At 48.9% G+C, this 11,731-nt stretch overlaps 1 protein-coding gene across 2 annotated transcripts in view; it reads right to left on the bottom strand.

The window, feature by feature from the left end:
* Nucleotides 1-1,530: 1,530 nt before the first annotated feature.
* The window catches only part of NT5M (5',3'-nucleotidase, mitochondrial), a 34,320-nt gene continuing 24,119 nt past the window's right edge, over nucleotides 1,531-11,731 (bottom strand). The window contains exons 4-6 of one of the 2 annotated variants that reach the window (XR_013762837.1): nucleotides 4,997-5,111; nucleotides 3,899-4,029; nucleotides 3,411-3,547 (exon numbers count right to left, since the gene is read on the bottom strand). Coding sequence is in view for 1 of the 2 variants with exons in the window: in XM_079133813.1 (XP_078989939.1) it covers nucleotides 3,405-3,547; nucleotides 4,997-5,111 (258 nt within the window). In the remaining variant the exon portion in view is untranslated. Of the gene's footprint in view, nucleotides 3,548-3,898; nucleotides 4,030-4,996; nucleotides 5,112-11,731 lie in introns of both variants that reach the window. The other variant, XM_079133813.1, reaches the window with a different exon arrangement.

Genomic DNA, 11,731 nt, shown 5'->3' with positions numbered 1-11,731 from the left:
TTCCAGGGGCATTTAACCATTCTGCTACATCTCCAGCCTTTGTTTAAATTTTTTCAAGTTTAAGACAGGGTCTTGCTAAGTTGTCCTGGCTGGCCTCAAACTGTGATCCTCCTGTCTTGGCCTCCAGAGTAACTAGGATTACAGTTGTGTGCCACTATACCTGGCTTCCAGTATTCAAAGGGGTGAATCTCAATGTTTGACAAAAGCTGAGCCATCAAGAGGCCAGCCAGGTGTCATAAGACAAGGGACCCAGTTGACCCAGTCTCAAGGCAGACCCAAGCTCAGTTCTCCTGTGGGGAAGTAGATTCACAAACCGGGTATGAAGCAAAACACAAGTGTCCTGAGTGCCAGGGAAAATGAAATTTTCTTTCAACAAGGTAAAATCTGACAAGACAGTGAAGCTTTGGGGTCCTGGCATGGGTCTCGGCAGTTGTGGGCACCCTGTCCTCCCTCACACACTGAGGGCAGCAGCACCAGGAAAGAGTGTCCAGAGCAGGCAGTGCCTCACTCGGGAGATGCCCTACATTTCTGGGCAGGCTGCGCCTCCTGCCCCAGTCTCTCCTGCAATCCTGCTCCAGTGACATGTCACTGCAGCCAGGGGCTCTCCCCTCACTCCCACCTGGAGCTCAGTGGCACAGCCTGTGCAGGAGCCAACCCTGGAGCTGAACTGTGCAGCTACCTGCTCCTGAGCTCCTGAGCTCCTGAGCACCTGGGCTTCCACCGACCATTTGTCTTCATTATAAGCAGCCACCTTGAGATCGCTCAGTTGGTGGGAACACATTCAAAGCATCTTTGCCCCTGCAATGATTTCTCCTCCTTTAAATTGAGTGATTCAAGCTGAGCAAAGAACAAATGCAGCAGCCATGGGGTTGAGTTTCAAAACTGGCTTTAAAACTCATGGCCACGTTCACTTTCAAAAGAATGGGTTTCCAAGGAGTCAGTGTCCAGAAAGGCTCAGCATAACTTTCCTGCTGTAGCTTTGCAGGAAGAGACAGAAGAGCTGGGCCAGCCCAGCACCCAAAAAAGACTCCTGGGTTTCGAGAGATGGCTGAGAAAGGCCGAGAAACAGGGTTGCAGGCGAGCAGGGATCGTCCCCAAGTGGGGATCAGGGCGCCCCGCTTTGCTCTTGCCTTAAATGTTTTCCAACATGTATGAACAGAAGGGGCCTCTGTTCCTCCAAGCTCACTCAGGGGTCAGTGGACACTGCTTTGGGTGTCCCCAGAACAAGGATGAGGGCTTCTGGATGCAGGACCTGTGGACTTCCCTGCATGAAGTCCACCCTGGGCCCAGATGCTCCCTGGGCAGGAGAAGCAAGGGAAAAACACCAGACAGGGCTGAGGAAGCCATAGGTTTGTTTCTGTCATCGGCAGATAGAAACAAGGCATGTTGCTTTTTGCTCCCCAAGTTATGGTCACAGGGTTTTCAGGGCAGAACTAGGTGCAACTCATTCACTGCTATATCCTTGGGTTTAGCACACAGTAGGTGCACAATGGCATAACAGACTGTCCCCATACCAAATCCCTGAGGGTCAAATCCAGGGGAAGGTGCTGTCACTGACATGGCTGGAGGTTGCAAGGTCCTAGGCCCTGTAGCACTGGAGGGCTCCCCCAAATGGGGACTTGGCTCTAAGCAGTGTGGAGAGGTAATGGGCAGGTGGGGAGGAAGACAGCTAAGTCCAGCCACCAGGAAACACAAGTGACTCACTTATCTCACATGTCACATGTTCTCCTGGCCCTCAGCAAGGAGGGCCTCACAGAGGTGAGCTCAGATGGTGCCGTTTCCTTGGGTCTTGGGAGCAGCTGGGGAGCTGGGCTTCTGGGGCCTGGTTCCTCCCAGAGCCCCAGGTCAGAGTGGCCAGGACTCCACTGGACATGGCCCTGAGGCCTGGTGGCTTCTGGAGCATGCGATATAGCCCCAACATGTTACTAGTCAATGTCCTGCTGAGCCCTTCCCTCAGTCTGAGGGCTAAAGCCCAGGTGGCGGCAGAGGCAGGAGCAAGATGCCATGTGGCACTATGGAGAGCTGTGACTGGCCAAGTGCAGAGGGACCCTTGCTCCCTCAACTGGGGAGATGGAGCCTAAGCTATGATACCCTGAGAGCCAGAAAGACAAAAAACTCGGCCAACCCTGGCCCGGGGTGCCTTTCCCTCACTGCCTTCCTACCTGAGCTTACCCCCAGAGTAGCCCCCAAAGTGCCTGTTATAAGAGGCAGAAAGGCCCACTAGGAGGATTCCAAAGGTGGGACAAATTAGGAGTGTGAACAATCCATGTTCTCTGTAAGGGCAATGGCCCTCAATCCTTTAGAACAATGATGAGGTGCCTGGTTCAGGTTGTCATTTCCCAGGGGCTCAAAAGGAACAAAAGTCAAGGCTCTAACATCAGCTGCTAGAGGCTTGCAGGAACTTGGCATTGGGAGAAGAGTAGGGCAGGGAACCCTATACCTCACTGTGCAAGCCAGGATGGGCCCTGGGCAGGTGTGGAGGGAGGTCCTGGAGAGGGAGATGGGCCTGGTCAGGCCAGGGTGGGTAGACCAAGGACACCCCCAAGGCTGTCAGCTCTGCCACCATCAGGGTCGTCCTACCTCGAACCCCATGGGCAGCCTGCAGGAGGCCCAGAAAGGGAAGCCGCACCCCTCCTTTGCCCCTCTGGCCAGTATGTGGGACCCCTGACACAAGGCATGCAGCAGAGTTCCCTCGGGGGCCGAATGCCAGAGGATCCTGGGGCAGGGGCTAGAGGAGGCCACAGCTCAGGCTACATGTGTACAGCATTTATTTCTCTTTTGTTCAGCAAACATTCAAGTCTGCCAACTCTGCTGGGCTCTGATTGGGACCCAGGGACAGAGGAGTGAGACACTTCAGAGCTGGTCACAGGCATAGTCAGTGCTGTCTCTGAGCACAGAGCCTGGCGGCCCCTGGAACCCACTGAGTGTTTGCTAAATACATGGCGGGTCATTTGGAGAGGCCAGATGGGACAAGGGGTGCCATGGTTGAGGTGGTGAGGGGCTTGTGCCCCGGGAAGCACCTTGGCTGTGACGTTCCTGGTACTCTTTGCTGATGGCTGCAGACCCTGGAACCAGGGTACCTCCGATGCCTCAAGGAACTTACCTAGAGGGTAGAGAGGGCCTCTGAATAGTAGCTTTGACTCCTCACCTAGCAGCTGAGGGCCACTGCCTGAGGTCAGCCCAAACTGCCTCGTCCAAGGGTCCGGGGGCTCAGCCCTGCCCCAAGATCAGGTTAAGGCCTGGCAGGGCCAGGGAAGGGAAGGGACATGCAGCAGGAGGTCATCATAGCTGAGACATCTGGGAGGGAGCCCCAGCACAGAGCATTGTCCCCATGGATCCCACTGGCCCTGAGCTGGGAGCCCTGAGATCAGGGCTCCGTGGAGGAGCCCAAAGCATAGTCCAGCTCAGTGAGGCCGCTTGCTGTCCAGAATGGCCTTCCAGTCGTCTGCCCACGAGTGCAGTCTGCGGCTGGGGGGTCGTAGCTGCAGATGCTGGTTGTGGCAGGATGTGAAGAGAATGTGCTCCCAGCTGGGGTGTGGCTCAGCCCCTGTGGGCGAGAAAGCAGCACCTCAGTTCAGAGGTTGGGGACCCCAGGGTACAGCCTGGGACCAAATCCTGAGCATCCTTAGGTAGGCAGTGTGCCTCGATGACTCGGTTTCCTCATCTGTAAAGTAGTGCTTACACTAGAGCCTGCCACAGGAGGCTTGAGGATTTAGCAAGGCAACACACGCTAGAACTTGGTGCAGCACATAATAAGCACTCAACAGGCAGTGACAACAGTGTTCTGCAGCACCACCCCCACTGCCAGAGGGTCTGAGCTGAGCTATGTGCCCAGCCTGCCCTGCCCTCTCTGTGCCCAGCCACCCAGAGCTGGCCTAGGGGAAGAACAGGCACCAACCATGCAGCTGTTGGCCATGGGCCCCTTGAGCTTCAATCCCTCTGTCCACACTGGTGCTGCTGGTGGATGCGCCCCTTCAGGTTATGTCCCCCACCAGCTCCTTCACACAGGCCTCCTCCTGCTCCCTGTGGCTAGAGACAGAAGACTGGTTGGCCTCTGGGCTCCTGGAGGTCACAGCCCCCATAGGCAATTGTGACCCTGTGTCTCCCTGGGAAACCACATGGTTGGGAGGGGCTGGCCCCACCCATGAGGTCGAGGTGAGTGCACCCATGGACCTCTGGACACAGGGACTGGTGAAAAGATGGGCATGTTTCCCAAACCAGTTCCAAAAGCCATTAGGAAAGAAAAAGTCTCTTTCCACTGGGGTGTCCAAAAGATCAGGCTACGACCCTGCAACTACTGAAGACTAAAACCAAGAGACCACCTGCTTGGAGATGCTGGCAAGGCCAGGGCAGAGCACAGCCAGGAGACAAGGACGCTGAATGTGGACTGACACTGAATCCTGATTCAGCTGTGCCTAAAGTTCTCCTATCCCACCTTTTGAGCTAAGTAAACCAATAATTTGTTCTCTCCTTTCGAAATCAGGTTTATTGATTCACTTGATTTGGGGGAGGGAGTCATCTATAAGTAAAAGGGATAAATGTAATTCCAAAATACCTTTCACCAGAGAAACTACGCTCTGCTTGCCTGCGCATGTTAGCCTCAGTTCAAATTGTTTCTGAGAGAGAAAAAATAAGTGTGTGGGGGGTACTAAAAAAAGGCTTGAAAATTAGAGCTAGGACCTCATTTTATGTAAGGCAGGTAAGGCTTCAGCGGTGTGAAGTGACTCCCCAAGACCACCCAGCAAATTAAGTCTAAACTAGAGATTGAATTTCCAGACTCCCAGTAGTTCTGTGTCTCAGGCTACTTGCTAAGAGGACCCGGTGTTCCCAAAAGGAGGCAGCTCAGTGTTGACTGCACAGTGGACACCTGACACACACTTGGTGACAGTGTAGGCAGGCAGGGACAAGGAACTAGCTGAGGGGTGACCAGTGGGGAGAAGAGAGACATGAGACCCAAGGCTGATTCACCTGCACCCCCCTGCCATAGGCCACTTGCCTGTGATGTCCGGTCGGTCGTCTATGAGAAGGTCAGCGGAGATCACGGTCTTGTCCCTGGTCAGCACAATCTGCTCCAGAAAGTCGGGGCCTAAGTGCTTCTCTACCCAGGCATACTGGAAGTGAACAGACAGGGAGGAGAGGAAAGTGACATCAGGCACCTCTGGGGTAGTCAGGCCCTTCCCAATGGGCCAGCCTAGGAACTCAGCACTAAGACGAAAAGGAACTGACACCAGGAGCCAGTTCCAAGAAGCTCTCTGCAGGAGACTAGATAACGCAGTATGCTGGCACTCAGGGGCCATGAATCCCTTGTCCACGTTCTGTAGCCAGAATGCAGCAGGACTGTGACAAACCCAGACCCAGTGTCTCCAGGGCTACACGTATGCCCTTGGTGCCCCCAGAAAGGACAGCCATGTAGGCCAATGCCATGCCCCTTCCTCCCCAGTGGAAGTTGGTGGCTCCCTGACATGCCTAAGCAAGACAAAAAGCAGCTCCACCCACGTGTAGCTTAGAGCCGGTGCTGGGGGTGGGATCTTCTGTCACAAGTGCATTCAAACCATTGGTGGAAGACAACTGACCGGGTCACAGAAAAGCAGGCTGAGGGGCTGCGAGAGGCCACAGGGAAACCTGACCTCCACATAAGTGCAAAGGGTGAGTGCTTCAAGCAGCTGGCATTCTGGGAGCTGAGGAAGATGGGGCAGGAGTCTGCAGGGCTGAAGTGCGGCAGTGCTGGAGTGTGGTGACTGTCACATTGAGGCGGCAGGGACAGATTCAGGCCTGGCAAGCCACGTGCACCTTTGCTGCCATTGAGCTCTGCGCATGCTTTTCCCTTTCCTAATACACCTCGATTTCCCACAGGGCGTGCCTTCTCATCACCCACACACCCAGTGCAGCCCAAGCACAGCTGCTGGGCTCCGTGGGAACATACTGAGTGAGCAATTCCAGGACAGCGGCCCAGCTCTGCCCAGTTTCACACTCAGTCTAGCCACCTGGATATCTTTCTATATCCTTCTAGATTTCTGCACCTCAGGTCACAAACCCATCACAAACTATGGGTTTTGGCCATGGAAGGTCTAAGCAGAGGAGAGGCAGGCATAGGCATGCCTTCTCCCAAAGCTGCTTTGGCTTCTGCCTGGGGAACAGATACCAGATGTTGAAACACAGCTACATGGCACCACTGGCTTGGGCCAAGTGAACCCCAGGCTGCAAAGGCAGTGCAGTGTGGCTGGCTGCCATCCTGCTGCAGAGTCTCAGGCTGATCCCCGCCCTCTCAGGGACCTCATTTCCCTGAGTAAAATGAGGGTGGCTGTCCTTTGGTTGGAAAAAGAGTATACTAGGCCTCCCCAGAGCCCTAGAAATTCAGCACATCTGGGCCTTGACAGAGGCAGCCGCTGACCCTCCACCCCAGCTGCACTGGTGCTCTGTGATCTGCCAGTACACAGGCACATGCAGGGATCAGGGCAGGCTCTGCAGAGATGGAGGCTGGCACCAGCCTCACACTGGCCCAGCTTTGCCTTTCTGTGTGTGCTCCCAGGACCCCCTCACAATGGCCTTCTTGATTTCTTCACAATTAGGCTTTTTCCTGCCTCAGCGTCTTCCCATGTGCCATTTCCACAGACTGGGACACTCCTTCATACATCCACACACCTACGCATGTGTATACACCATGCGCACCGATGTGTGCACATGTAGACAAATTTGCACACACCACCTCCTTTCCCCAGTCTAGTCAGCTCTTCTCCTAAAACCTCTTCCGCTTCCCTGACCTTCACACTCCATCGTCCTTCCTGGTAACGACCATAATTATAACAATACAACTGCATCATTACCTGATGCATATCCACCTGCCCCACTAAACTGCAATTTCCTTGAGGACAAGTACCACGTGTCAATGGGCACTTGCTCAAATGACCAATTAACAATTTTACAAAAACAAGGAGCGGATCATTTTTGGTTAGCCTTGCCCAAAAGAAAGGGTGTTTTAATTCTGAAGTCCTCATGGCCAAAGTCACAGGATGCCACCAGAGTGAACAGATGGCTTAGAGAGAGTTAAGTCACAGGGTCACGGGCAGAGTGATTGTGGCTGGGCTAACCCCATGGGCAGTCCACCTGGCCAGGATTCTTCCAGGTACCATACCAGGGAGAAGACACCTAGGTAGGCATGGAGGCAGGGGTGGAGGAGGTGGGAACCTAGGGCCCACACAAGAAGAGTGCCTACTGTCCACCATCTTGTCTAAATCCCATTACCACCTATAAAGCGGGCATCTTTTCCTTATTCCTGCAGCTATGTACATACCAATCTGATGTGCAGCAATCACATGATAATCCACTGATGGCTGAATGGACACTGGGAGGTGGCACCCAGTTGGAGGAAGAAGGTGGGTCGCTGGGGAAATGCCCTGGAAAGATTTATCCTCTCCCTGGCCCCATCCTCTCTTTCTCTGCTTCTGGATGCCATGAGCTGAGAAGCTTTCCTCTGCCAAGCCCTATCATCATGATGTTCTGCCTCATCTCAGGCCCACAGGGATGGAGCTAGACAACCATCAACCAATCCTCTGAAACCATGAACCAAAATAAATCTTTTTCCTCTAAGTTGTTCTCGCCAGGTATTTTGGTCACAGTAACAAAAAGCTGACTAATGCAGTAAGAGCCATGTTTCACAAACTATCTATGGAGATGGTCAGTTTTATTTTGTTTTGTTAATTTCCTCTTCATCATGGCCATTACTTTCGTAAGATATGAAATCAAATCATGTGCTTGGATGCATTGTGAATGTCAAATTGTCATCAAAGTTTCCAGTCACACACACCCATCCTCTGCTTCTCTCATCTTGGGCCAGAGCCCATCTGCAGGCCATAAGTAGAGCCACTCTGCATAAAAGGTTTACTTAAAAAATAAAAATGACGTACCACAATGGTGGACAGATTCTGTACAGATAAAGGAACTGAGGCTCAGAGAGGGCCAGTGACTTGCTGAGGGTCATGTGAGTGGCAGAGCCCAGTGTGACACCAGGTCTGTGGCTCTGGAGCCCTCACCACCACGCTCTCCTGCCTTGAGACTAGAAGAGAGTTCAGGTTTCTACCTAAGCCTCAAGGATCATGCTGTGACCACCAGAGCTGCTGCTTCTAAAGAAACAAGGCTGCATCTGTCAGTGAGTCTCTTCCTCAGCAGGCTGTGCAGTCCATGCACAGTAATGGGGAGAAGGACGAACCTCACTGGTTCCTTTGGGCATTCAAAGGAAAAATGTGCATGCAAGTCCTAGCACTGTGCCTGGCACACAGCACATGCTCAGGAAAGGACTCTAGCTTTTGGTCTTACTCCAAATCTGAGGTCCCTAGTGCCCTTACCATTCCACAGTTCTGAGGACACTTGAGTCAGGGGACCATGGGAAAACTGTTGAACCTTAAAGACTCAGTTGCTTCAGAATGTTGTTGATGTGATTAAATCAAAGTAAATCTATGAAGGACACTGCTAGAGTTTGTATCTGAGGTATCATCCAAATGGCCATGTGGGTAAAGGCTTAGTCTCCAGGGTGACACTTGGAAACTTTAAGAGGTGGGTTCCAGGAGGAGGCCTTTGGGTGACTAGAGGTCCTTGAAAGGGACATGGGTCCACTTGCTTTCTTTTGCTCCCTGGTAAGAGGTTTTGTCCCACCACGCACTTCTTCCATGACATGCTACCTCAACACAGGCCAAAAGCAACAGGCCAACCAGTCATAGACTGAAACCTCCAAAACTATGAGTCAAAGTAACACTTTCCTTTTAATAATTTGGTTTATCTCAGGCATTTATTATAATGATAGAAACCTGACCTAGGCAAACATTTAGAGTAAAGCTTGGTACATAGAAAGAAATAAACAAATGTTATTATTGTATCTGAACTTCAATAGCCTCAAATAATTTACAAAGAAATAACCAGACTATCAAGTTAGCAACATGGAAGAATACAAGGTTGATACACAAAAATCACTTACATTTCTAATCATTTGGAGATTGCAAAAACAAAAAATGCCATTTACAATAGCATAAATCACATAGGCTAAATTTATATATTTAAAACTGGTAAAGATGGTAACCTTTAGGTTATATGTATTTATCACAATAAAATTTTCTAAGTAAAAAAATAAAGATAGACTTTATGCCAAAAATCCCCAATGTAAAATAAAGACAAAATGAGCAAAATATGTGCAATACCTGTACAATGAAAACTACAAAATATTGCTAAGAGAAATTATAATCTTAATTAATGAAGTACTATGTGTGTTCCTTCACAGATCAGATTTTAAGCTATATAGCTACAATGCTACTGCAATCAAATTCCCACCAAGCTGTCTACAGAAATGAACAAATCAGTTCTAAAATTTATACAGAAATATAAAGAATCTAAAATAGCCAAAATAGGTTTAAAAAAATTTTTTTAGTTGTAGATGAACAGCATCTTTGTTTTTTAAAAATTTGTTCTAATTAGTTATACATGACAGTAGAATGCATTTATATATTTTGATAAATCATACACAAGTGGCATATAATTTCTCATTTTTCTGATTGTACATGTTGTAGGGTCACATCGGTCATGTAGTCATATATGTACATGAGGTAATAATGTCTGTTTCACTCTACTATCCTTCCTACCCCCATTCTCCTTTCCCTTCCTTCACTCTCCTCTACCTAAAGTAACTCTATTCTTCCCTAGTGACCCCCCCACCTTATTGTGAATTAGCATCCGCATATCAGATAAAACATTTGGCCTTTGGTTTTTTGAGATTGGCTTATTTTGCTTAGCATGATATTCTCCAACTATATCTATTTACCAGCAAATGCCATAATTTCATTCTTCTTTAAGGCTGAGTAATGTTCCATCATTATATATATACCACATTTTCTTTACAAATTCATCTGTTGAAGGACACCTAGGTTGTTTCCATAGTTTAGCTATTGTTTGTTTATTATGTGGTGCTAAGGATCAAACCTAATGCCTCACAGATGCCAGGCAAGCACTCTGCCACTGAGGTATAGCCCCAGGCCCAAAATAAGTTTTTTTTTAAATATTTTTTTTAGTGGTAAATGGACATAATCTCTTTATTTATGTATTTAGTTTTATGTGGTGCTGAGGATCAAACCCAGTGCCTCACACATGCAAGGAAAGCACTCTACCACTGAGCTACAACCCCAGGCCCCCAAATAAGTTTTTAAATGAAGGATAATATTGGAAAACTCAATGGTTTCAAGAGTTACTATGAAACTATAGTAATGTAGTTTTTATATTAAAGTACTTAAACTAGGAGAGGCCTTTCCATTAAAGGATCTATACAGACATGCTTCACAAATGGACCCCAAGGTACCAAGACATTTCAATCAAAATGACCTTTCCAACAAGAACAGTGGTGCATGCCTCTAATCCCAGTGACTCAGGAGGCTGAGGCAGGAGGATTCAAGTTCAAGGACAGCCTCAGCAACTTAGCAAGACCCGGTCTTGAAAGAAAAAATAAAAAAGGCTGGGGATGTAGTTCAGTGGGAAAGCAACCCCAGGTTCGATCCTCAGTACCACAAAAGTAAACAAAAAATAAACTCAACTTTTATCTGTAGATAAAAGAGAAAAATTAATTAAAAATGGATCAAAACCGTTTAAAAGCTGAAAGTACAAAACTTTTATTCTTCAGAAGACACTTTTAAGCAAAGACAGGGCACAGAGAATGTTTGCAAGACATATCACCTGATAAAAGCCTTGTTTCTAGAATACATAAAGGACTCTCTCAACTCAATGCATAATAACTCTGTGAAAAACTGGACAAAAGATTTGAACACTTCATACAGAATAAATACAGAGCTATTTGCTTAAAGGGTTGCTTAACATCAATAGCCATCGGGAAATACAAATTAAAACAACAAAGAGATACCACTACCCACCTATCTCAACAACCAATGTCCAAACTCTGATAACATTAAACGCAAATGAGAATGACAAGCCAAAGTGACTCACTCATTGTGTGTGGGTTTGTTTTAGTGCTGGGTCCAACTTGGTGCATGCTAAAACACGACCTACCACTGAGCTCCATCCCAGCCCTTAGATTTTATTTTTTAGAGAGGTCTTAAGTTCACAGCAGAAGGTACAGAGACTTCCCCAAATACATCTACCCTCACACATGCACCGCATCCCCCACTCTCAACCCCACAAAATGTACAACACTGTGTGTCACCTGTCACTGTGACAAGATGTCTGAGAAATCAGCTTAAAAAGAGGAAAGATTTATTTTGGCTCATGGTTTCAGAGGTTTCAGTCCATGGTGGCTTGGACCCATTGCTGTGGGCCTGTGGTGAGGCAGAACATCACAGCAGGAAGCACAGGATGGAGCAAAACTGTCATCTCATGGTAGCCAGGAAGCAAAGAAAAGAAGGAAGGAGCCAAGGTCTTGATATTCCCTTCAAGGAATATTGTGCCCGGTGACCTAGCTTCCTCCCAGGAGGCCCCACCTCCCAATAGTGCTATAGGATGGGGACCATGTCTTTGGGGGCCATTTAAAATCCAAATCATAACAAACAGCAAGAATAAATCCCAATGTTGACTACAAATGCTGGGGAATAATGAGGTGTCAAGCGTGGTGTGTTGGCTCAACACATGCACCTCACACACAAGGCACCTCTGAGCACTGGGTCAGGAGTTCACCATTAGGTCTGTTAGCTGCTGCTTGAGAATAGAAGGGCTTCTCACTGTTGATCTAAATCATCATTTTAGTTCC

The sequence above is a fragment of the Sciurus vulgaris genome, assembly GCF_902686455.1.
Source record: "Sciurus vulgaris genome assembly, chromosome: 3".
NCBI lineage: Eukaryota > Metazoa > Chordata > Mammalia > Rodentia > Sciuridae > Sciurus > Sciurus vulgaris.
Note: the sequence above shows the minus strand (reverse complement) of the source record. Positions and strands in the feature narration are given on the sequence as shown.